Raw genomic sequence first — 25,565 nt, forward strand, 5'->3', positions numbered from 1 at the left:
CTCATGGTGCGAACCTTTCTATGATAATGATATCTTATTATAAGGATAAATATAAAAACTAATCTTCAAAAGTGCTTGGATAGTTTTTGCATGGGTTCATTTGAAATTAGTGGTAAACGAATTTCAAGTTGGTAGGGATGAGTAACAGTGTCAAGTTTTCAGAACCTACAGCTTCTTTTAACTCAAATGAATTCAGCAGATAATGTCTATAATCCAATCAAATAAAGTCTAGATTTTTCAAACTTCTGGATCTTCCTCCTACCTATAATCCAGAGAAAAGCATACCTATCACTGCATTCGAATTGGGCATAATGACGATAACGTAAAATATATTTACTTCGTTGCATGCATCAAGACTTCACTTTCTAAGGAGAAGGCAATTCTTTCATTTGTTAATCTTCATAATGAAAAACCTTGTAAGACTAAGAGATAAATCTTCATTTTTATCATTTGTTCTAGTCACACTTACTGATCCAAAATTGGCAATGGTATCAAGTTGAAAAATTGCGAGTCTCTCCTCAGAGCCTTTGCTAAGGATTATAAGTAAGCGGCCTTAAAATACGTCCCCTTGGCTCCTTATAAAGCTTAATTATGCCTTTTTTGTATATCATTTCAATTTTCAAGCTGAAACGAGTCAAAGGCACTGTTTGAGCGTACTTTGATCTAAAGCTCTTCTCAATTAATATCGAAATTCGTCGATGAAAATTTCAATTATCGCCTGAGAAAGTTGATTACAATCAGCATAATTCGAGCTACCACCGGTGACCTCTACGAAAAGTCTTAGAGTAAACGGTCACCATTATATTTTTGTGATCAAATGACCTATTTAAAGCTTATTTTGGGATGAAGAAGCAGACGGAAATACGTGATTTAAAGCAAATGGAGTGCATATAGTAGGGGAGAAAGAGAGGAAGACATTAATGTGTTGTATAGGGCGGAGGAAGGGAGGATTTGGTTTAGAGTGAATAAAAATGAAAGAGAGAGTTTCGCATTGGCTCGATTGGACACATTAAAATCAGTTATGAAAAGGAGAATGGTGAGAAAGCGGGTGAGAGGAAGTTCAGAAGAATTAGTAATTGGTTTGGATAGCCAAAATTAGGGCAGAAACTGTAATTTTTCCAAAGAGGCAGTGCCCTTTGCCAAAATATTTTCAAAATTAGTTCAAAGTTTGCAAGGGTTTTTAATCCTCAGATTTCATTAAATAGATCGTTCATCTACCAATTTGGATCTCTTGCGGGACTGAATGAAACTAACTGACGACATTTGATTGTACGGCCTCGGTTGATCTCATTAACATATTTTCAATTTTCAAGGTGGAGATGACAATTCGAAAAGTAAAATTTTCGAGACATTGTCATTTTTTCTATCAATCAGAGACATGAGTGTTATGTAGGGAACGCTTAAACTAGAGTAGGCCGTCCGTCGTATGGGACATTAAACTGTGTCACACCTTGGCGCCTTTCGTTACGAGCAGGCTAAATGCCGACGCCGGGTTTCTTTCTACCCTTTTTCCCCCATTCGAACATACTACCTCAATCAAATCACCCACGTAACCCCAAAGGCTCCCAGCCCCCAGCTGCTGCCAGTCGCCTGCCATAATAATTACCAACTAGACTTTCCACGTATCCGAGCGGAGCGCTAAGGTCCCCATGCCCTGAAAATTCGTAATTGTCTGCTCTCCACTCACCTTAATTCAAATCGATCAACGTCTTTGACTGACATTAGCGATGGGAACGAAGTCTATTCCCCCACACTCTCTCTCCCCCGGAGTGACTATTCTATCTTTTTCCGCATCGTCATGCGCGTCACGTGTTTATGTTCGTGAATGTATCCCCATACCATTATTTATCTAGTCGTATTTACGCCCTTGGTCGGGGACGGATCTCGGTAGGCTCGCAGTAAACTGCACAGTCTAATAAGCCGGAGAGATCTTTGCGTAGTCGTGAGATCGAGGAGTCATAACCAATGCTCCCGTCGAGCACGGAAGAGGAGACAATAAGTCCCTGGACTTGAGACGGAGGAGACAACTCGAAGAGCTAGTGGTGCACCCGCGTAAGTTGAATTTCCCCCAGGATCTCTCTCTCTCTCACACACAGACATTGGACATATCCATCACAGTCATCCAATTGCGTGAAAATACATTTATTATTATTTCTCTAGTGTGAAGAGGATTTGAAACTTTGTACATTTCCGGGAAATTTTAAGTCGGTACGCAATCGCCGGTTTCATCTCTTACGGGAGACTTAAGATCTCACCGGTTGTCCCGAATGTTTTCGTTAAATTCAAAAAGCTTCGCACTCAATTCTCGATGGCGAAAGAATGAATTCTTCCACCGGTCCATTCTAAAAACCCCTTTTCGCGCGCTTTCTTGACAGCTGATCGCGGGTTTGCAATTAGGCGAACAAAGAAAATTAAAGTTGAAATGGTTAAATTATTTTTCATTTTAAATTAATTTAAATACGTATATAAATTTAATTTCCAACTAATTCAAGAAATCAAAGTACAGGAATCTAGTGAAATTCAATTTTTTTTGCCGTTTTTTTGTTTTTCATGCATAATTTACTAAGTTTAACCTCCCGAATCCATGGTGATTATTCTCTGGTTGTGCACAGTACTGATTTCATCGTTGCATGCAGTTTAAGTACAGGATTGTTAGCTTCATTTACCTTATGCATAAACGGTGATATTTCAGTAGGTGCGCGAAGAACTCGAAACCAATTGTGTTCATCCCTTCATCTCTTCCGCGCATGGCCGTTCGTTGACACTGGCCATAGATAGCATTTGCTGCCCGTTTTTCAAATCTGCATGTCAGTTTAGTACATCATATTCACATTTTTTTATATTTCAAGCCTAGCCTATGCAAATTTCAAACGGTTTTTCAATTCAATTGCATAATATCTCGAAATTTCGTGCTCTTACTTGTTTAAGCACCCTTTTTATTGCAACGCTTTTTCCAGACAAAAGGAAAACAAAGCTCTAAAAGAAATACTCTTATGAAATGCACGTAGATTTTAGGATGTATGATAAATGAATCGAATCGAAGTTAATCGAAGTTTCCATTACTTATATATCTTGAATTTTTTATCACTGTACTGTATTTTTGGGACACACATGCTTTTTACCAAAAATGATACCTAGCTCAATGAATTTACCATGTCCAACAAACTAAGGATACGAAGTTTTATACAAATATATTGATCCATTCCTGTTAAAATATTTACATACATAACAGCCTAAAGTTCATTTTGAGAATCACATACATATAATTTGCAGTTATAAGCTACAGGTCATTTCCCAAGCCTTTTTGTTAGAATAACTGGTTTTGAGTAGGCAATTACACCCTTTGGAAATAATTGAAATTTCATTTTAATATGGACTCCAAATTTAGCAATCAGCCCCCGTTCAACGAGCAAAGCTGGGTCTTTAAGCAACCAACCATTAAATTACTATCATCATTTTTTTACTACCACTTAGAGTTAGTTTTGGAATTTCCCTCATCATACATCGCCGTGAGCTTCTACGCAGTTTCTCTCACACTCTTGTTATATTTACATATTTTCTTTCCTCGTCTATCATACCTTGTTTCGACCTTCATACCTCTCAAAGATCCCATTCTCTCCCATCCTCACCCACTCACCATTCTCCCTCCTATGAAGACCTTCAACACCCCTCTATCTCCAAACTTCTCCATCCACTTCTCTTCGAATTTTCACCTATCACTTCCTCTCTTCCCCACAATATGCAATACTTTGTCTTTCTCCTAGCCTTACTAGTTTTATCAGCATTTAACTAATCCACCCTCCTACCTCAGGCCTCTGTTTTGGGAACAGCCAGAGCTAAGCCTAACAATACTGGTTGGTATTTATTTCCTTACGTCTTTACTCAACATACCTGTCATCCATTCCCTCCTAGAAAATGCCTCTATTTCTATCGCAATTCTCCTCATAATGTCACCACTATTTAACCCATTTTTCTGTTAAGTACTTCCCATGTAGTAATATATGAACTGATCTACTTGCTCTAGTTTATTCCCTCCTGCTTCAAAGTTTAACTTAGCCCTTCTGCTCATAATTATCTCATTAGTTTGCTCTTCATGAGATTATTTTCATATTATCAATCAAGATCAATGCGTGTGATACTAATCACACGCATTGATCCCTCAAGGCATCCAACAGTAGCTGTAATCCCTCGACTTACTGAATTATTATAGGGTGACTATCTGAAAACCCATACCAATCCTATTCTATGAAGGTAATTTTTTTCGTCTCCACACCCCTTATTTTTTCCCCGCAGTTCCCGCTATTCCATTTAAAATAGCCCCCATCGAGATGTCATGCAAACGTCATTTTAATAAAATGTAATCCATTTGTAGCCTTAAGTGCACACAATCAAATGAGGATGATAAAGCAGGGTCTTTTCGTGTTAGCTTTCGTAAGTTAATATCAAAAATCTAATATTTTATGCACGCTCTTTTGGCTGTGGAGGACTATCTCCACAAGAGTTATGGATTGGTGGTGCAGAAATACATGTCGTTCTCACAAAAACCTGTTTTCGGGTTTGTGATTGTTTGAGGTTTGTAATAGGGCTAACATAACAGCACCTACCCGCCTATGTTCAATTGATATAAAATATTTTTTTGTGAAGGAACAACCAAAATTGAATAGTTTCAAAAATTGGTGCCTCTGACCTAGCCCAAAATAAGTTGTAGAGCACTTTTCCAAAATTAATAGGATACATTGACTCGTGCAGTCACAATCCTACGTCAAGATTCTCATTTTTTTTAAAGAGTTCCCCGCCCTCCGATACATTCTCCTACCCATCCTAATCATCTCTCCTGCAATTCATTGCTTTCTTATTTCTTCCATGTTTACAGCTCTCCTTGCTTTCCATCGAGTTCCTTCTATATCCCTTCTAAGTTCCCTATTTCCTTTACCTTAATGGAGACATATGTTTCCTTCCCCTGTCTAAACTCAAATTTGTATTTGCCTGCGTAGATTTTCACACTATTACAGGTATAAAGGTAGGTAGACACATTTTTGATAATATTGACTTGGCTCAAGCGTGTCATTTTCGTCTATATTATTAATTCTACACTCAATGCAATTAGATTTGCTTTGAATTCTGCGTCTGAATTAAGTTTAGGAAAGTGAGGGCCAACCGACGATCACAGTGAGAATTTACACGCTGAGGAAAACAAGAAGAGCTACAAGCTTCAGTTGTGAAAAATGATATGAACAACGAGAGACTTGCATTCATGTGAAACCAAATGACAAAATCCACTAGGCCATTGCCATACCTACTTGGTAAACTGTTCTTAATTAATTACTCACAAAGATTTATCATATTAGCGTCTCATTACTACATTAATGTTAGAGCTAACTAAGCTATTGAAAGTATTGAGTCCTGACCAAGTTATTGTAACTACGTATTAAATTAGATGATAAACTGCATTTACAATTCACTTACAACCAAGTTTTTCTTCTTCTGTGATATATCTTTTTAAAATTTCTTCATGCGATATTTCCTGTTTCCACTCATTTTCATCACTTCCTTTATTTGTACACTTTTATTTTCTCCATTAACTTTCTACTTATTTGCAAACAAATAAAAATTAGGGTTGAGTGGATGAACCACATGTAGTGGCAAGGGACTCGACCGTGGATGAAACGACCTCTGTAGCGATAGTCAATTCAACGAATCATCTTAGTCAATGCAAACTACTGCTAAAACAGTATAGCAATAGATGTAGCGGATGAGAGAAACGTCCCAAGTTTGTCGTCTCCTAACCATAAAATGTAAATTTTGATTTTTAGAAATTCCTGAAGTTACGGTATCGGAAAAAAATGTTTATTGGACGGAAAGCGTATTTATGCGTTGACTAGAACTTGCTAAATATTTAACGTTTTGACTTCAACTCTTTCTACGCCAGCTCCCAAATCTGTTTGAAACCCAAGCGATTACGTAGTTACTTTCACAGGCACTTGGCTCACGGGGACAATTATGGAATCACAGTGGAGGTACTTGAAGTATTATGGAGCTAAGAAAAACGCAATCGCGGGGGCTATTATTGCATAGGTAATAAATTGTATCAGAATGATAGGAACGGAATAAATTACTAAAAGTCGCTTTGACTAAAACAGTCCCATATACTGCAAGCATAGTAAAGATGATAACAATAAAATCACTTTAACACTACTGATATTTAATTAAAAGTTTAGCGCAAAAAACTGCGATAAATCCACACCAAGTTTTCAAGGACATCATATGAATTGAAAAGTGTACAGCTTTCTAAGTTCACCATCCCATTAAATCGCGGGAAAATATGTCCTCGGTAACCATTACGTAGCTATATTTAGATACGCTCCATTTCTGCTACGCAATGCCCGTTCACGTGTTATAATGTGGGGTACCGTGTTTAGGAAACCGACCATCTTCTTTTGTCTAGTTAAATCTTTCACGCGGCTAAGCGCAATAGGTTTTTCAGATTTTTACTTGCTTACAGCTTAAACTAAAATGTACTCAAGTATCTCGGCACTATTGTATTATTTTTTAGCCATTTAATACAAATAATGGGTGAAATTTTAAACCAATTGTCTCAAACTTTTGTAAATTACGGAATTTGGTCTTTAAAACTAGGTTTTGCAATAAATATTCAATTTTACTTGCATTCAAGAGTTATTTCCATTTGATAAAGTTTGCATAAGCAAAATCGATAGGCTGCAATATTAATGTGAATTTGGCTTCCTACACCAGCGTTTCCGTCGATGGCAACAGTAATATGCCCACCTGACACTTTGATTCTGAAGCTCTAATAACATTCTATCCAGTCTAACATCATAAATGATAACAATAAATATTTGTTTTTGTTTCTTATTTGTTATGTTTTGTTCCTTCGCCGGTATTTGCCCCCACTGTTCGCCGGTTCAATTCCCGACTGACCTCCTAGAGACGACAACTGGATGACATGTTTATAATTTCATTAACGTAGGAAAGTGACGGTAACTTTAAAGAGACACCTATCACTCAACCATTATGGCTATTAATTTTTCGTAAATGGATAAGCATGAAAATTGAACAGAATCAATGGCAGCATAAAATCAACCAATAAAAAATTTATATTCCACATTCTGCAATTCATTCCGGTGTCAGCTTATACACGTAGAAAGTGACGGAAAACTTTTCAGCTAAAATCTCTGTTCTCTGTACAGGAAAAGCCTTGGAATAGTGCTACATCATTATTTACATGAATAATCATCACCAAGTCATTCTCCTCATTGCCGTTCCGTTGGCGTCAGGAGGAGATAAGAAAATTGCAAGTTACTATAGTTTCATGAGGATGGGACAGCAAGGACAAAACGAGGTCTAATACTACATCTAGAAATTCAGTCAGCAATGAGCATGATTCTCGCTGTGTTATTGACACTTCATTTTATGGTGATAATGAGACAAGTGTGTTGGAATTGAAGCTAGTTAAGACCGATGCATCGTAAGATTAAGCCACGACGGTTAACAGACGATCATTAGGTATGCTGGGCCGTAACAAGAATCCTTAAATAGAATACTTGATTGGACCAGATTGAATCGTTTCTGCAGTTCATTTGGAACCATATCGACGTTTTTCACTCTATTTTTTCACATAGGTTTTGCATTAGTTCTTAACAGTTTTTATGTTGCTTTTCTGTAAAAAAAATCTCCGTCCAAACTTTCTCGCACCATTTTTAATTTTAAAAATAATTAAATATATAAAATGATTAATAGATTTATAATCTCTGTTGACATTAATCTTCCTTCAGTTCATCGGGGTAATATTGAGGGGCAGGACAGTCAGACACCATGATTCCCTTGTTGCGTACCTTGAACATTTACCACGCCGCCGATAGAACGAGTAGTTCGACAAAGTGGCGTGCTTCATAGATTTTGCAACCATGCGTGAGAAATAATCACAAACATTGGACCAAGAGAGAGCATCGGTGACTCCGGACCAAGTGAGTCCGTCGGATGGGGCGTTAAGCTGCGCACCCCTTGGCGCCTTTCGTAAAGAGTAGGCTAATGCCGACGCCGGGTTTCTCTCCACCCTTCATCCTTTCCTGTCCATCCCCTATGGCGCAAATGACCTCAGCTGTCGGTCCCCTCCCCAACTACCACTAGTTATCACTATAATGCTCTATTTTACACTTACGGTCAACGCGAAGCTAATGCCGGTCTACAGATACTTGTCAAAAATTAGTGGTTTTCACTGACTTCACTCAGACTCATTAGTCCCACATCTTATTTTAAGCGATTGAAGTCAGTTTATTACCTTCCAGTTGAGAAAATGTTGAAAGTACAAAAACGATGACTTTTTTACTATGGCGTCGGACGCAATGATGACCGTTCTTTGTAACGTAGAACTTTTAGATCGTAAATACTACTGAACCCATTCTCTGTGTTTTCCGTTCTCCCCCCAAATACTCCAGGGACTCAAGGAAGCAACGACCATGCCGGGGACTTCTTGGAGCGTGCTGCAGATCGTCGTGGCCGTCGTGACGGTACTGACGACGAGTTTCCTCGCCTTCGCGTGGTGGCGCCTGACGTACTGGCGTCGCAAAGGAATCCACCACATCCCGCCCAAGTTACCGTTCGGCAATGCCAACGATTTGCTCCTGGGAAGGAAATCGTTCACGGATGTGATGCGCGACGTTTACCGCCAAGTGTCTGGTAAGGAGGGTAAATTGGAGAGATTCTCTCGCGCTCTGAGCGGCGTCCCCGTCCAATGGCATATCTCGAAAATCAGGTGAGGTAGGAGGGGAGGGGGGCAATGGTTTTTGTCTCGAACCCATCTTTTTCAAATGCGATGTAAATGGGTTGTTCAATAAGTCCTTAGGAAAAATATAGAAAAACAAATAATTTTGGGTAGATTTTTTTAATTGTCAACATCACGCGAATACCTCATCGTTTGACGTGAATCGTTTGCCGCCGAGACGTTTTTTTTTCAAGTTTGGAAATAAAAACAGCCACGGGGACAAATCTGCTGAATCTTTAATAATTGTTATTTCAATTCCATACTTTTCACCATCGAAGCAGCGTAGGTGTGCACCCGTGTATATTGTCTTGACTGAAGAGAACTTTTTTTCTTTGCCAAATAAGGACGGTTTTTCTTGATTTCTTCGCTCGGTCGGTGCAATAACGACGCATGGTACTTTCCATTTATCGCTTCTCCTTTTTGTAAGTAATCGATGTAGATGATTCTACGTGCATCCCAAAAACCCGTGGTCATCACTTTGTTGGCCGATTCCACCTTCTTCGTAGCCGGATCGCCTTTAGAAACCCGCTGTTTCGACTTTCCTTTGTCTCTGAATTTTAGTAGTGTATTTATGTTTCATCCACAGATATATACCGACGCAGAAACTCGTCAGGATTGCGACGGGAACGGGCGCCAAACCAGCCTCCGAATGGACTACACGATTGCGTTCATTCTCCACCGAGTGGAAACGCAGCACCCATCTTGTCGAGATTTTTTTCACATCCGATCTTTCGCATGAAGTTGAAAGCTTTGTACCATGTGATATGCCTGTGGCCTCAACTATTTCGCAAACTTTGATCCGTCGATCACTCAAAATCATTTCGTGGATTTTGTCATTATTTCGGATGAAGTCACTTCCGCTGGACGTCCAGAACGATGGTCATCATTTGTGGACGAGCAGCCACGTTTTAACTCATATACCCAATTGTAGGCAGTCGTCAGATGCGCCATGAGCTTCGACCAACTCGGCTTTGATCTCTTTCAGTGTTGATCGTTTTAAATAGAAGTGTTTAATCGCCGAACGAAACTTATTTTCCCATATTTCTAAATAAACAAAAGTTTGTTGCCTCAATGGACAATGTAAATATACCCACGTGATGGATACAATACCTAAACCGTAACAGCAGTCTAGTGAGAGCGAGGCTTACTGAAAGAAAGCTTTTACTGTCACTACGAGCGCCATCTCTTGAATTTTTTTAAGGAATTATTGAACCGCCCACATACTAGGAGATGTTATTCCTTTAGTCCAAAAGTTCACATTAATGACACAAAATGCGTCACGACACAGAATATACTATGATTCCGTAAGGTCTCTGTTTTGTGTCAATAATTTATGCTGGCCTATTTTTTGTAGATATAGCCATATTCCTCTTTTTTCTCATCCATATCTCCTCCATCTGAGACGATATGAATTGCAACTTGAATATTAGACTCAAAAATCCATAAAAAACGGTCGAGGGGAAACTTCAAAATAACATGATTAAATGTGTAAAATAAAAATGTTTGTTGTTTTTACAAAAACAACTGAATTTCCCTCTAAAAATGACATTACCAATAGTATTCAGCCATGCCAACTATTTTGTGGGAGTAATAATTTGATGGAGGCATGGCTTAATCAGGATCGCTCTCTCCCCATCCTGGCTACGCCTTTGTCCGTGTCTGCTAGATTGCAGAAAATTCACTCGACTCAGGCGAGAGGAACATTGGTAGTCTACCAACACTCTAATCTTCATAACCTTCCTCTTTGCGCAGATAAACCTTACTCCGGCATCTATATGGCCCTGCAGCCGTCCCTTGTTGTCATGGATCCCATTCTCATCAAGGACGTTCTGATCCGCAGTGCCCTCTCAAACTTCCAGCACCACATAGCAAACGCCGACCCGGACATCGACCCCGTCGTCGCGAATAACGTCTTCATGGCGAGGGGTGCCCGGTGGAAGACCCTGCGGGCGGGTCTGAGTCCATCCTTCTCCTCCGGCAAGATGAAGATGATATACCCGCTAATGGTGGCCAAAGCAAAGCAGTTGGTGGCCACGCTGGAGGAGACGGCCGAGGGACCAGGTGAGCGCGTCGTGAGAAGCGCGCCAAAATTCGAGACTCTTCTTCAAAATTTTTTTAAATTGATATTCGCATTATAATTTATGAGGAAGATAGCTCACGCAAGCCGGTCACTGTTTATCAGGCTCTTCGGGTTAGTAGTTCCAATTCTTTGTTTTAAAATTACAAGAATTATTTACAAAGATATTGGAATAGTTCTTGAGTGAGAGTATTGAAAAATGTGTATAAGTCACTAAGAGAGGATATCCAGGTCTGACTGGTTTGTATTCTATCCCTATCCGTATCAGAGAAGTTGGTACACCCACGGAACAACATCTGAATATAGTAGAATCAGTGGGTCTAATTCAGAAAGCGGATATTTGTTTTGTTGCAATTCTCCGTACTCGTATGTTAGCACTGAAAGACTTTAAACTACAGTGCAGAGGATTTGAACTACGTAACGCTGAGATTATTTGCTCAAAAAAGTCCTTCCCAGTGCATCGTTGGCGCCACACAAATTAACACAGATATTATTCTAGAAGGGCCCATTCACGTCTCAAATTCTACATTGTTTCTTCGCTTTTCAAGGACCCACAGAAATTCGACAGTAAGAGGTTAAGGCAACAAGTTCTCGGTCTGACAATGAATAACAGCGATTTTCAGTAACGAAAATATTTTATTTTTATACATAATCTTCCTTGACTAAAACACGCTTGGTCCAGCGTTTCTCTAACATCAGTATTCCTTCCTGGAAGTGAGAGTCTGGAAGGCTGTGAAAATATCCATTTACGCCCCTCTCAACTTCTTCGTTGGACGCGACGCGCTTCCCAGAAACAAAATTCCTTCAAGTTTGGGGACAGATGGAAGTCTGAGGGTGCTAAATCAGGAGAAGAGGGGGGATGGCCGAGCAATCTGTACCCCAAATCTCGTAGTTTTCCCATCGCCAATACACCTTTGTGAGCAGGTGCGTTGTCCTGGTGAAAGATCGTATTACCTGCTCCCCAGTAGCTGGTTCTTGAAAATTCCCTCTCTGTGGTTTCCAGACAAATGGATGAAATTGTAGCCTTGTAGATGAGATATGCCACTAAAACTTGTTTAACATTCGTATATCAAACACGTCCCTGGACGGATATATTATTTAATTACCTTCAACAACTTTGATGCTGTTCTTTTAGGCGCTGCGTGTATAAAACACTCTCCGGTTTATCAGCATAAACCGAAAGCCAGTTTTCCTGGATAAATTCTGCCTATATTTGATTTATTCAGTCGTAAAAGGACCCTTCCCTCATATTCTACTAGTAAACCATATTAGCCTATAAGTTTTAGATTCCACGGAATAGAGGTAAGGAATATGCATAAACTTCGCATACAAAATTTTTTTCCAGTCAGATTCTGCCACCCTGCTCATTCCGAACTCTCCGTTACAGAACTTAAATGTATTTTATTGCCTACTCCAACCAATAGGAAATGCAAGTACAAAAGAGTCTCCAAATTAATTTTGTTTAACTTCAACCATGCATCCTTTCTTATCGTAGGTATATGGAAGTGTGGCAGGGTCTTTCATGGCATCACCATCACTCCTCCTCACCATTAATTGTCAAATTCTGTTCGTGTCCTTGATTAAAAAGTCTTGAAGTGCGTCAAATACCTTTGCAGGAACCATGTTGTTTGGTTGGAGATTTTATGATCAATAGAATCAAACCCATGACACGCAATGTATATCCCGTCAAACATTGAGATGCGATGTAATCAAAGTAAAGTAAACAAATTTTCAATAAAAAACTTTCATAGAAACGATATGAGATTAAAAAAGAAAAGAGTAAATGTAAAACAGTACTCAAGGATACAAATGGCGTTCGCTTGCCGAACAAGACACAAGTCTCTTTCACCTCATCGAAAGTCTCTGGGATAAATTGGAAGGGTGTCTCTCAAGCAATGATGTCGAAAATGCTTTATAAGCCCCATCGTACTACAGTTAGAGGGATTATGTCATTAAAATTCGAAATATTGATTGCAGAACAGATAGATTTAATATGTCATTTTTCCAACGAACGATAAGAGATCAGAATAAAATAACGTATAGTATGTCCGACCGCGCTAGGAGGGAAAGGTGTTTTGGGTGAAGGGTAGTCTGGTATGTAATCACCCTCTGCCACACACCCTATTGGTGGCTAGCAGGGTACAAAATAATATGAAGATGAAAGAGATTCTAACTTATATTTGAGCGTATATTGACACCGTATCTCATAATCATACTTCTTAAGCCGGTGACCGGCAGCTACTTTCTAAGAAATTGTTACTTTTTAAACGGTTCGTTCCTTCACTGTTCCTTCAGCTAACGTCTTCCATCACTTGCTTCTGATAATTCACTTTTGACCGTCTTCGGTCATTCCTTTCTTCGCGATCCCTTCAGTCATGGTCTTCGGTAAACGTACGTGCCTCAGACCATGATCAATCAATTTCCTCTTTCTTCTTTTAAGTGACCTCCATTGTCTTTTGGCCACCATTCTCACAGTACTAACGTAAATGTTGGCCCCAATACAGGTCACAAATTGTTTCCTCCCAAAGTAAGCCTTCTTTGTCAACCCTATTCTTCTTATACGAGGGTGATCCCAAAAGTACCCGACCCAACAAAGAAAACACAAATATTTTGGAAAAAAATGATTCTATTTTTCAATGTAATCTCCTTTCAGCTGCATACATTTTCCCAGGGATGTTCAATACTCTTTTTATAATAAGAACTGTCTTGCTCCTCAAAATAACCATTAACTACCGACATCACTTCTTCACGGTTGGAAAATATTTGACCACCGGGCCATTTTTTCAAGTTAGTGCACAGAAAATAATCCGAGAGGGCTAAATCTGGCGAATAGAGTGCATGAGGTATCAATTCAAACTTTAATTCATGAATTTTGGCCCTTGTAATAACGGGTTTGTGAGCTGGTGCATTGTCTTGATGAAACAACACTTTCTCCTTAGCCAAATGTGGCCGCTTTTGCTTGATTTCTTCGCTCACACGTTGCAATAAGTTCGCATAATAGTTGCCGTTGATAGTTTTTCCTTTTTCAAGATAGCTAATTAAAATTATTCCACGCGCTTTCCAAAAAACCGACGCTTGCAAATAAAACGGTCTTCGCCTTCGTTGGAGCCGGCTTTCCTTTTTGAATCCATTGTTTTGATTGTTCTTTTGCCTCAGGTGTGAAGTAATGGACCTATGGTTATGGAAAGGTGCAAAAATTCTGCTTTGCTGTCGAGAAGCGTTACTAAACACTCAATGAAAACATCTTCACGACACTGGTATTGCTCAAGTGTGAGCACAAGTGGCACCCATCTTGCACACAGCTTTCTCATGTCCAAATTTTCGGTTGATATGTGATGTACGGCACTTTTTGAAATGCCTGCTATGTCTGCTAGCTCGTGCACTTTAAGTCAACGATTGTCCAGTATCAATTTGTGGATTTTATTCGCCATTTCTGGAGTTGTCACCTCATTTGGTCAACCAATGCGATGCTCGTCTTGACAGCTCATACGGCCTATTTTAAACTCTGCTACCCAATATTTTACTGTTTTAAACGAAGGAGCAGACTCACCCAGAGGGGAATCCAGTTCAGCTTTTATATTGGTTGGGCTGAGGCCTTTCAATAAAAGTATTGTATCACATAGTGATGACCAATGTTCTCCATTTTCATAAATTCACTGAAAACGTTGACTATTAATGGCTGCCTAACAAATACTAAACAACGTGGCGTCTTCAAACTTTAAACATATGCTTTACAGATTACGTACTTTCTAATACAATGATATTTTTCAAACAACTACCGCCATCTCTAGGTCAGACCGGGTACTTATGGGACCACTTGCTTGCTTCTATCATCGCTCTTGATGACGCAGCCTAAGCATCAAAATGCTTCCACTTGTTCCAGCGTGTCTTTCTCGTCATAACTGGAGATTAACTTTCCTACGTCGACTGCATTACCTTGGCTTAATTCTGATTAATCTTCAGCTCATTCCTGCGTCATATCCTAATCCATTCTGGCTTGTATACTTGTCAGATCCTCCGTATACCACAACCTTCCCTCTCCTACTCCCATACCATTCCTAGCACTATTTTTGCCTTCTTTTCCGCACAATTTATTCTCTCCGTTCTTCTCCACCTTTATTCTCAATATTCCACACTATTTGCTTTTGGTATTTCCTGAACGACTTATTTTTGGAGCCATATGCACTAAGTGGCATTTTAAATTAATGCTCAATAACTGCAGTAATGTTTTTAAGATATTTTCGGGATATTTTAACGCTCCTCTTATGTTCTCGGCCGCCAGATCCAAAAATTGACGCGCGGTTGTACGCTGCGCGGTACACAACGGACGTAATTGCCTCCTGTGCCTTCGGTATCGAAACCAATTCATTAAAAAATCCTGAAAACCAATTCTTCAAGATGGGCCTGAGAATATTTGAGAGGACCTTGAGCCACAGCTTAGCCACGACGATAATTTTTCAATTTTCGTCCCTAGTGAAGGTAAGTATGTACGTACTTAAAAATTATTTCCAACATGTAGATGTACTTCGAACTAGCAAGACTTGAAACGACAAAAAAATTGTTTCGTGGACTGCTTCAACTGTACTGTTCAACCATTAATTTAAAAGTCATCGAAATATTTAAGTAAAATGCACTTGAAGTGCTGTGTGTGCTAATATATCATCTTAATCATTTTCATTCAATTTCGAGGCAAAAACTTGGAGCACATTTGAAAAAATAAATCGAGACAAATCAATAATAGATATTGAAAATGTATATCAAAGATGATTAGCAATATTAATTTCCATATTCATTAATGAATTGAACACCGCTCAGATAATTAAAAATATCAGCTGTAGGGTTGTTGGTGTTATGCAGATTATATACAAAAGTGATTTGACCTACCTGTGTGTATATTGACACAGCTTTTAATTACAGCATAATAGTTTCGCACTTTGGATATTAACCGCAATCCGATCTTCTCCTCCAGATCACCCGTTCCGTGTTTGTGGTAAAGGAAGTGGCGGATTTCTTCCGCCAAGTAGTTTGGGGCGTGGTGAAGGAGAGGGAGGAAAAGGGCACTCAGAGGGGCGACTACTTGGATATGCTGATCCAGCTGAAGAACAACGGGAAAGTGTACGAGGAAGGGGATGACCAGACCATGAAACTGGATCAACACAAGGACAAAGACAAAATATCAAAGCGTAAGTAACAAGCGGGACCGCGAATTTTTCTGTTCTTCTAGCGTTTAAATCGCCATAGTAATTGCATTGGAGATCAAGGATTGTGCATCAACAAGAACAAAAACCTGTTTGAGAGAACTTTTCAAAGACTACTGATCGCCTGATTTCAAAAGTGAAAACACTTATTGATTATTAACTCTACATATATCATACACTCGTATGTACCAGCTTAACCGCTTTTACTACCTTAAGACTAGGTTTTATGAGGTCCCGTTAGATTGAAGGTTACCTTTAATCTCCGATTAAATCCAAAACTCAGTTTTATCTCCGCTGGTTATGCTCAATTCCAACCGATAAACAACTCAATAACTCTGAGACGATGGTTACTGTGTTTACAATATTTACATTTACAAATGAGCAATCTTACATGTTTTTATGATCGAATTTGTCGGTAATTTCCACGTTAAAACGTTTTCTATTTTCAGGAGGAAATTCGCGTAAATATAAAAATATCTGCGACTGCATTTCTTCATAAAATTTTCCAAATACCCAACTTATTAATTCTTGAACGTTATTGTATCGTACCCATTTGGCAGATTTGGGTATTAACGCTATTTAAATTAAATGTATTATCAAAACACTGATTTCGTTTTCTTTCATTTTAGCTCGGATTCAGCTTAATTATGCTAAAAGTCAATTTCGTTGAAGATTGGTAAATTTTCGAAATTTTCCCACAAATTTTCGATGAAAGTAAGCAGTTTTGAAGTTTTTTCTATCAACAAAAAGCTTATCACTGAACGGACAACATTTGGTGGGAATTTCCATTTTATTGTTCGTTTTGACTCACTATTGTAAAAAAACGACAAGCGGCGCGACCTTCCAACCACTGCAGCTCGAGGCGTACTGGCCCACTCTATGCATCAATACAGCGACTATTCGGCTGTCTTCACTAATTCTCACGCTACACGAAAACGGAGGTTACTTCCTGGCCAGGCCTCGTATTTTATGCACTCTCCACTTGAAATTAAAAATAGTTATCCTGAAAATGTAATTGAATTTACGGATGAATGCAAAAATAATCACTAGCAATAGTTAATTCTGAAGCTTCGTGATGCATTAGAGAATAATTCCCAGAGTGAATTTGGAAACTTCGCAGATGAGCGTAAATAATTTCAAAAACGACTGTATCTTCCGGAATACGTCAATGCAAATTACAGGTATTTTTTGAAACTACTTCCAATATTCCCTGAGTTTCTCCTAGAAATATGTTCAGCATTTCTTGGAATGAATTCAAAATAAACTTAGATTTTTATTTTGTGCCAACGTTCAAAAATAAATTTATAAGAAAGCAGCACAGATATTTACTCCATCCTGTTAATAAAACATAAATCGTTTACGATGAGCTACATTTCATTCTGAATTTTCCTAAGTCAGCTGTTACCTGAATTCAAGTGCAATGGCCAGTTACAATGTATTTTTGATCGCCTCGATATCTGGAGTTTCACTGCTATCAAAACATTCACAAAGCATAGGGAATTCATTTTTCAATGTGCAATAGCTTTTGCGATTTTTGCTATCAAAACGTCGGTATTTTCCTTGTTCGATCTCAATGCCTCCTATTAGCTCCACTTATTTGTCCTTCCTTTTATACCTATTCATACTCCTCGCTGTGAATGCATTCTCCAAGCAGTACGTTGCAAGCCATTTGTTGTCAGCTGAAAGCCAGTGACTGCACTCTCCAAGCAGAGCAGGGTGCATTTCCAACACTAATTATAATTGCAATATAGTATCGCGTCAGCAGAAAACTACGAGAAGGCGTGCACTGGGTTTTCTAATTCGATCGTGCTCTTTTACGTTTTTTTCTTAGAAGACCTTTCCTCGGGTATGGCACCAGGTGAATTTTTGGGGAATACAATTCTCCGCCGGGATACTCTTATTTCCAGTTGGCACAACGCCGGCCCCGGTGGTGGCGGGGTAACGTCCTTACCTACCAACCCAGAGGTCGCGGGTTCGATTCCCGCCTAGGTGAATTTTCCTCCATCTAGGGCTTGGTGGTATGTGATTGCCTTCAATGCAGTGTCTGTAATGCAAGGGTTAGGTGGAAGAAGGGACTATAAGTCTCGCCAAATTAAATCGATAAATAAATAAACGCCATAACCCCAATGCCCTTCCGTTCCAAAAAGCACGTTGAAAAAAACATGTAGAAATAAGTATAAATATCCCTTTAAAATTTAGTAAAACATTTGGCATTCAGGAAGCAATGTGCTGTTATTGCAACTAGACTTAACATAATGTTAAAAATGGCCTCGATTTACACATGCAGTGCATTAGTTGCGCACCCAATTTGAATGTTAAGACCCAGAAACTTCATTCACCCTGAAGAGGATGGCAGACTCACCCTCCGAAATGTCGATGCTGACCAATATTGCGACCCTGTGGGAGACCTGAGAACTCTCCCTCGTGTCCATTCGCTGGGAAAACTTGAGATCCTTCGCCGTTCAAATTCTTTGCACTTACAAATTATCAAAATTCCTGGCCAAGTAAGGCTGACTACTGGTAACCAAGCATTATTTTGATATCACTGATTTGAGAACGCATTAAATGACCATTGAATTAATCTGCTGATAGGCGAACGGTCAGCAACTTTTACAGTGAAACTAGGAACGCTTTAACTGTTTCTTCGAGCCGTCTTATCGCTGCTACGCACTAATAGATAGTGAATATTACCATACACAGAACGACATATTGAAACATGGGCTTAACACATGGCAAGCATAATAGACAGTCATGAAAGGTAAACAGTTCCAGAGTTGATGTAGCGGAAAGAATCCATAATAAAGCAAAGATATATCACTTTTCCACAAAATAATTTTGTGGAAATTATTGGGAGGAAAAGTTCTATATTGTTGCTTTATTTTTAGACAGTGATGTCTCCAAAAGGTACCTGATACTTCCGCGGTCTACAACTAAATATGCTAACGCAAATGTTGACTGGAATTTCAAGAATATTATGGGATTATTATTACCAGGATTATTTCTCATTATAAAGAGGATTGCTTCATGGTGTATTCAAATTTAAATCGTAACAAGGCTTCATTTTTTTCTTTGAAATTGTTATTACGCCTCTGTTGTATATAAATTCCTCACAAAATGCCAGTGATTGTTTTAACCTTTTGAGATTCTTCTCTGGAGAAGGGAGCTATTACGTAGATGTTGGACATAATATCATTGGTATTCTACCGGCTAAGATAGGTTTTTAGTGGATACAGCCTATACAACTGTTCAAAGGTAAGTTAACTAGCCCCTCCTAGCAAAACACAACCCGGCATCCGACACTACAGTAAGTCCCTCTTGAACTCCAAACACTTCCTTCCTCCTTTTATACGATGTCTGTCCAATAAATACGCGAACTGAAGCCATAAAAACTTTATTTTACAAAATTTAGTCTACATCGATTTTGTCCCCTTCAAAGTACTCTCCATTTGTTGCTATGCACTTATTCTATCTTATTTGGCACTGTTTAAAGCACCCTTGGAAGTCCTCGGCAGTTAGGCTTTTTAGTTTTCTGTTCGTTTCTTGCTTTAATGTGTCCACATCTTCCCAGTGATGTCCCCTCATCACATTTTTGCAATTTGGGAATAGGAAAACGTCGCAGGGGGCGAGGTCTGGCGAATAAGGAGGATGATCACGGATGGTGATTGATTTTTTTGCCGGAAACTGGCGAACAATTAATGCTGAATGTGAAGGTGTATTGTCATGGTGAAGGATCCATCCATCGCCTAGAGTCAAATTTGGTCGCACACGATCTCTCCAACGCTCGAGAACTGTAAGGTAGAACTCAGGATTTACTGTTTATCTTTCAGGAAGAAATTTATGATGAACAACACCTTCGACGTTAAAGAATATTAGGAGCATTACTTTGATTTTCGATCGACTTTTTCTTGATTTTTTGGTTCGAGGTTCATCTTTTGCTTTCCAGCCTTTGCTTTGCGATTTTAGTTCAATGTTATACTCGTAAAACCGCGATTAGTCACCAGTGATTACCCTAGTCAGAAATCCAGTATCGTTTTCAAGTGAATTTTTCCAGTCAGTAACACATTCAACTCTTTTCAACTTTTGAATTGGCGTCTGCAGCTTGGATACGTTTTTTGCGCACATTTTTTTAAACCCAAATGCTCGGTTAAAATAGGGTGAACTGTTGATTTTCCTGAATTCTGTTCATCAGCCATCATTCGGACAGTTTTTCGATGATCGATAAGGTTAAGGGACCGCACACGAACAATGTTATCGTCAGAACAGATGGTTAAAGATCGTCCCGGCCTTGCATCATCCGTGGCGTCTTGTCGGCCATCTATAAAACGCTTAATTCACTTGAAAACGGATGTTTTCTTCATAGCATTATCGCTGTAAACAGTTGTCAACATTTCAGTAATTTCTTGAAAACTTTTACCGCACGTCTCAAAAAAACGTGATGTTGATTCGTTGCTCCGTGATTTCGTCACTTTCCATTTTCGAAAAACAGTAAAAACAAGGACAAGAGAAAGTAACATAACTGGCACCATACGCACAGCTCGACGATCCGCCACGCAGTGACGGCTCATTGGATCTCGGGCAACTAGCACCGCTAGTGGGTGGGGCTATAGTCCGCGTCATGGCCGGCAGATTGCACCAGGTCACGCATTTATTGCACAGACCACGTACTTGTGCACATAGTTGGAAATACATGCTTCCAGCACAAAGATGTCGAAGTTTGTACCTCGTGAATTTAGAGGAGTAGACAGTTTTTTTTCGAAGTTTGAGAACATTAAACGCCATTTCACTCAATACCTTTAGCACAAAAAACTTTGTAATCGAGTTTCTCACTTGGCTCCCCGATATTCCGACGAAGAACGAATTCCAAAAGCCTCAAGTCCCTATTTTGGAAGGTAAATTGTGAACCTCCTAATCTTTGCGTTTCCAGTATTCATTCCAAAGGTATATTCGTCTAACTTCAAACAGTATTTTCTCTAATTTCACAGTAAAGCAAAACCTACTGTGTCCTCTTCCAACTTACTGTCTCCGTAGAAAGACATTACAATTTATATAATGATTGATTGATTGATTTATTTATATCTGTTTCTGAAAGATGACAAACCACTTACTAGCCAAACTGATTCCAGATTTCGACGGAGACTCCCTTGTGGCACACGCCGTGGTATTCTACGCCGCCGGTTACGAGACGTCGTCCACTGCGTTGAACTTTGCCCTGCTCGAGCTGGCGAGGAATCCTCATTGCCAGGAGAAGCTAATAAAGGAAATAGATGGCACTTTAGAAGAGCATAAGGGTGAAATCAGCTACGACACGCTCCGCAGCATGCCGTATTTGGACAAAGTGATCAACGGTAAGAAGGCACTATTGTCTGAGACGACTTAATAAACCAGTATCATGCGTCATAAGTTGTTAGGGGTGAGTGAAGTCAATTGAAAAGCGTCGTAAGGAGCACCATACGATTGTCCCAGACTAGTCGATGAAGGTATTTCTAATATAATTTTCAAATTTCTCTAGTGAATCAACGGAACCTCAAAATTGGGAAAATGTTAATACTTATTTTACGGTGGCGTTCAGTCGCTCAAATGTCCCCCAGTTTGTCAAAGCCACGTAAAATTATCGCAGCCCAAGTCCCGGCCAACCACTGAATGTCAGAAATAGGCGTTTTCACCTTTCCCTAATTCTCGGCACGCCATTGACTGCCTTCAGACTTTGGAATGTGATAGCAAATATTCCTCAAGACTTCTTCCAACGCAATTTTCGGACTGAAAACATGTATTCAGCAGCTATGTACCCCGTTGGTAGAACCAGCACCCAAGGTGGGACAGCGCTCGGACCGTGACGGGAAGGCACGGGACCAAATACGGGTGACACCTCTGGACACTTCCATTCTCACACAACCTGCCAGGTTACTCGTTGCTAGATCAAAAAAGCTTCCTGCGACATAGAGAAAGAAACTGCCCATCCTACCCCCATATGTCAATTCCGCACGTAGTAGGTCTATGTTCGGTGAACTCTACTCTCAACTATCAAACTCAGCTTTCGAGTCGATTAAGGTGGTTAGGCTAGTATTTGCTTGGCAACGTAATCGGTGAGTCTGGAGAACGATAGTTAGGAACACCCTTGTACAAAATCTGCAACTACCAGCCTTCAATCCAAAGGTTGGTTCGATATATGAGGATAAAGCTCAGATAAGGAGTATTTTTCTGGATGTTCATATGTTAACTCCATATTTGAGGTTTTATGGGAAACAGCGGGCTGCACGGTGAAAGGAATGAATTACACACACTGTTGGGCTAAGTGCCATACGAAATTTGCCCACATTTGACAAACTGGCCATTAAGTTGAAGACAGTGATTGCACATATCTGGGCACTGGACGGTCCCAGACACCCTTTTGGATTTAGGGCCGATATTATTCATCTTTCGCAATTTCATCACGATTTCCAGTCGAACACAATCTAAAAGCATGAAAAAGGTAATCTAATTTAGCTCATAGTATAATTTATGGTAGTTTATTCTGTAAGCGGAGAAACATTTTTCTTTTCAATGTTTTTCATGTTCACAGAGACGTTGAGAAAGTATCCGGCCCTTGCTGCCTTGGACAGGTACTGTACGCAGGAGTACCGCAATCCGGATTTCAACCTTGTCATTCCCAAGGGAATGAGCGTGCTGGTGCCTATCATAGGAATACACTACGATCCCAGATATTACCCTGACCCGGAGAAATTCGACCCCGAGCGCTTCAGCGAGGAAGCCAAAAACAGTCGCCCAAGTTACGCTTTCATGCCGTTCGGAGAAGGGCCACGGATTTGTATCGGTGAGTACCCTCAACGGATGGGTAACAATCTTTTTCATCGGTTCTTCTGAAGACCGAGTTAAGAGAAAGAATTTGGTTTTTTGTTATCACAGATATAATTTCGGATTCCGGCAGGACACCGCTAGTTTCAGAATTTTATAGGTTCATTTCAATGAATGGGGGTACTGTCCGGCATTAACAAGTCCACTAGTAAACAGCGTAAATAACTTTGTATTCCTTTTTTATTCGATAAATTAATAACTATTGACTAATTCAATTATCAGTAAATGTTTTAATGCCCGACGATTTTTTGAGATTGTTTCTGCGTTGCTACCATATTATCTCTGTATCTGATAGGTTTGAGCAACGAAAAGGCATACAGAGGGGAGGGGTACGGATTACACAGAATAATACCCCCCAAATGAAATGAAGGGCGAGAAATATTATTCAAAAATTATGACAAAAAATTTCTCCTGAACATTCCAGGACAAATTTATAAAAAGTATAACCTTTTTTACTCTTCTTTAATTTATTAGTAGTTTTTCATAATTGGGGGCAGTTCGCGAAACTCTCTTGAATGTTGCTACAATACACGAACACAAGTATCAAATGATGTGAATAAACGAAAGCTTTCAAATTGCAATAAAATAATACATTTTTTAACTGCAGAGTTTTAATGGTGTATTCACAACCATTATTGGTTTCTTCCTTACTTTAAGCATGCATTTTTGACATAGAATAATAATAAATGAAATCAACAAAATAAAATTGAGCTATAATATATGATGAAAACATTTTCTAAAAACATGTGGTACGCCGCAGGGTCGAGCCCTCCTTGCAAGAATACTTCATATATCACATGAGTCGGATTGTTCCTTCCAAGTTGGATATATTCGATTCGATTAAAGTCAATCATGAGTAGACTGTACTGGGCATTTCGGGCTTGATTTAAATATTGCATAACTGTTCATGCCTTGATAGTATAGTGAATTTATCACGTAATCGATGTAAAGAATATAAATTGTCAAACTTAAGCGTTAATATATGTACATATGTACATGCTACTTGTCGTTCCAACTGTATTCCAACCCCATTCAATCTTCTAATTTCAGCTACAAAATTCCACTCCATTTCAAATGAATTTAATAGTCATCAATTGCCTAACCTTAAATTATCTACTCTCTCTTTTGCCTTTCCCAGTATTTATTCCTTCCCATTTACCGGTAGGAATAGATGAAACGGCATATAACGGAAACTTGCATCTTTAACTCAAGGGTGATAGATGAAGGTTTTTGTTATATTCCGTTTCATCTATTCCTACAGGTCGACGTCCGATCCCAAGCAACTCTCCACGTTAACAAACCGGCATATGCTTCTGTATCTCCATCCCAAGGATCCTAATTTTCAATTTCTCACTTTTACTCCCACCTCCGTGGACAAGGTTTGTCATTTTAGCATTGTTCCGTAAATGTTCACATTTAATGTCGCACCCGCAAAGAAAAAAATCATAGTGATGGCTGTTCTTACACTGAAATCATCCTCTAATTTCTTTAGGATCTCAATCGCTTCTTCTCGTGTATAATTTCTTAATGTTGGTGCCTCACCATTTGATTCATTGAGTGCGCCGACGACTGGTGTAATTATGAATTTAATCCGTTCGATAACTAAATCAATTCCATGGGCTTCATGCGCTCAAAACAATTGCTTTACTTTTCAGGAATGAGATTTGCACAGATGCAAATCAAAACGGGTTTGATTCATATATTTGCCAAAGTACAATTCTCACTCCCGAAAGAGCTGCAAGGTATGAAGAGGATACCTCTGGATAAGAAATCTTTCCTGATTGCAGCGGAGGATGGCCTGATGTTGACTGTTAGCAAGAGGAAGAAGTCCTCTGCTTCTTAAGAGACGAAAAGAAGACTCAAAATAAATTCTACATAATTTCAACGTGCTAAACATTATTGTCACGCGTTCAAGTTCGGCGATACTCAACTAAGGGTAACAAATGACTTTATTGATAGGTTTCAAAGGTTGTGCAAGGAGATGATGCAGATCCTAAGATAATAAAAATATCCAATACGTGAGACCAACAAGTGCTTTTTTCGTACATAGTTGCATTGTTACTCTAGGGAGATCTGAATGAAAACCATAAAATTATAATATTTTTACCTCGTAATTTTTTTCAATACAAAATGTTCTCATGTATATCATTGTCATATGCAGTTACAGTGGTGTGCAATGCAAGTATTCCCATGCTTACAGTACATAAGTACATCTGGAAAACCATGGCTTCAAGTTTTGCACTGAGTTCTAGTGATATTACTCTATTTTCCTGACCTGGTCGAGGGGAGACTGTTAAATAAGTATGGCTTTTTAGGAACTTCTCAGTCCACAAATCACTACAGGAGTAATAAATGCGAATCGCCTTGCTGAACTTTTATTCAATTTATTTCTATAGGTTTCATCCCTTAACTACTCAAAAAACTAACGACACAACGCTGTTCCTCTGCGGTGCAAGTTCCAAGTGGAGACACGGCGTTTACATTATTTCAACGCCGTATTGTTGCATCCTAGCATCGCACTGACCACTGTGGACCATTCTCCAAACCATGAGTATCAGTATTTCGAGCTGGCAGAACAATGGCGTAGGGTATAAACTTTTTAGTGCACTTTTTAGTTTTTCACATGAATATCCCTCACATATTTTTCTGCTCTGTT

At 39.3% G+C, this 25,565-nt stretch overlaps 1 protein-coding gene across 1 annotated transcript; it reads left to right on the forward strand.

Annotated features, from left to right (window-relative positions):
- The first annotated feature begins 1,895 nt into the window (after window positions 1-1,895).
- Window positions 1,896-24,940, forward strand: LOC139688239 (cytochrome P450 6k1-like). Its single transcript, XM_071585695.1, has 8 exons — window positions 1,896-2,052; window positions 8,457-8,697; window positions 10,535-10,843; window positions 15,142-15,338; window positions 15,829-16,042; window positions 21,181-21,402; window positions 22,617-22,868; window positions 24,565-24,940. Exons 2-8 carry the CDS (start codon window positions 8,478-8,480, stop codon window positions 24,750-24,752), a joined length of 1,602 nt encoding a protein of 533 aa, XP_071441796.1. The 5' UTR covers window positions 1,896-2,052; window positions 8,457-8,477; the 3' UTR covers window positions 24,753-24,940.
- The last annotated feature ends 625 nt before the right edge of the window (window positions 24,941-25,565 follow it).

This window comes from Hetaerina americana, unplaced genomic scaffold, assembly GCF_022747635.1.
Source record: "Hetaerina americana unplaced genomic scaffold, ioHetAmer1.1.p SCAF_2, whole genome shotgun sequence".
NCBI classification, from domain to species: Eukaryota; Metazoa; Arthropoda; class Insecta; order Odonata; family Calopterygidae; genus Hetaerina; species Hetaerina americana.

What these genes read in the sequence shown, in the direction of transcription:
- LOC139688239 (XM_071585695.1), top strand. Translation starts at nt 8,478, where the DNA reads ATGCCGGGGACTTCTTGGAGCGTGCTGCAGATCGTCGTGGCCGTCGTG. An exon ending in CGTTTACCGCCAAGTGTCTG is followed by an intron (nt 8,698 to 10,534) that starts GTAAGGAGGGTA and finishes CTCTTTGCGCAG; the next exon opens with ATAAACCTTACTCCGGCATC. An exon ending in AGGGCCACGGATTTGTATCG is followed by an intron (nt 22,869 to 24,564) that starts GTGAGTACCCTC and finishes TTTACTTTTCAG; the next exon opens with GAATGAGATTTGCACAGATG.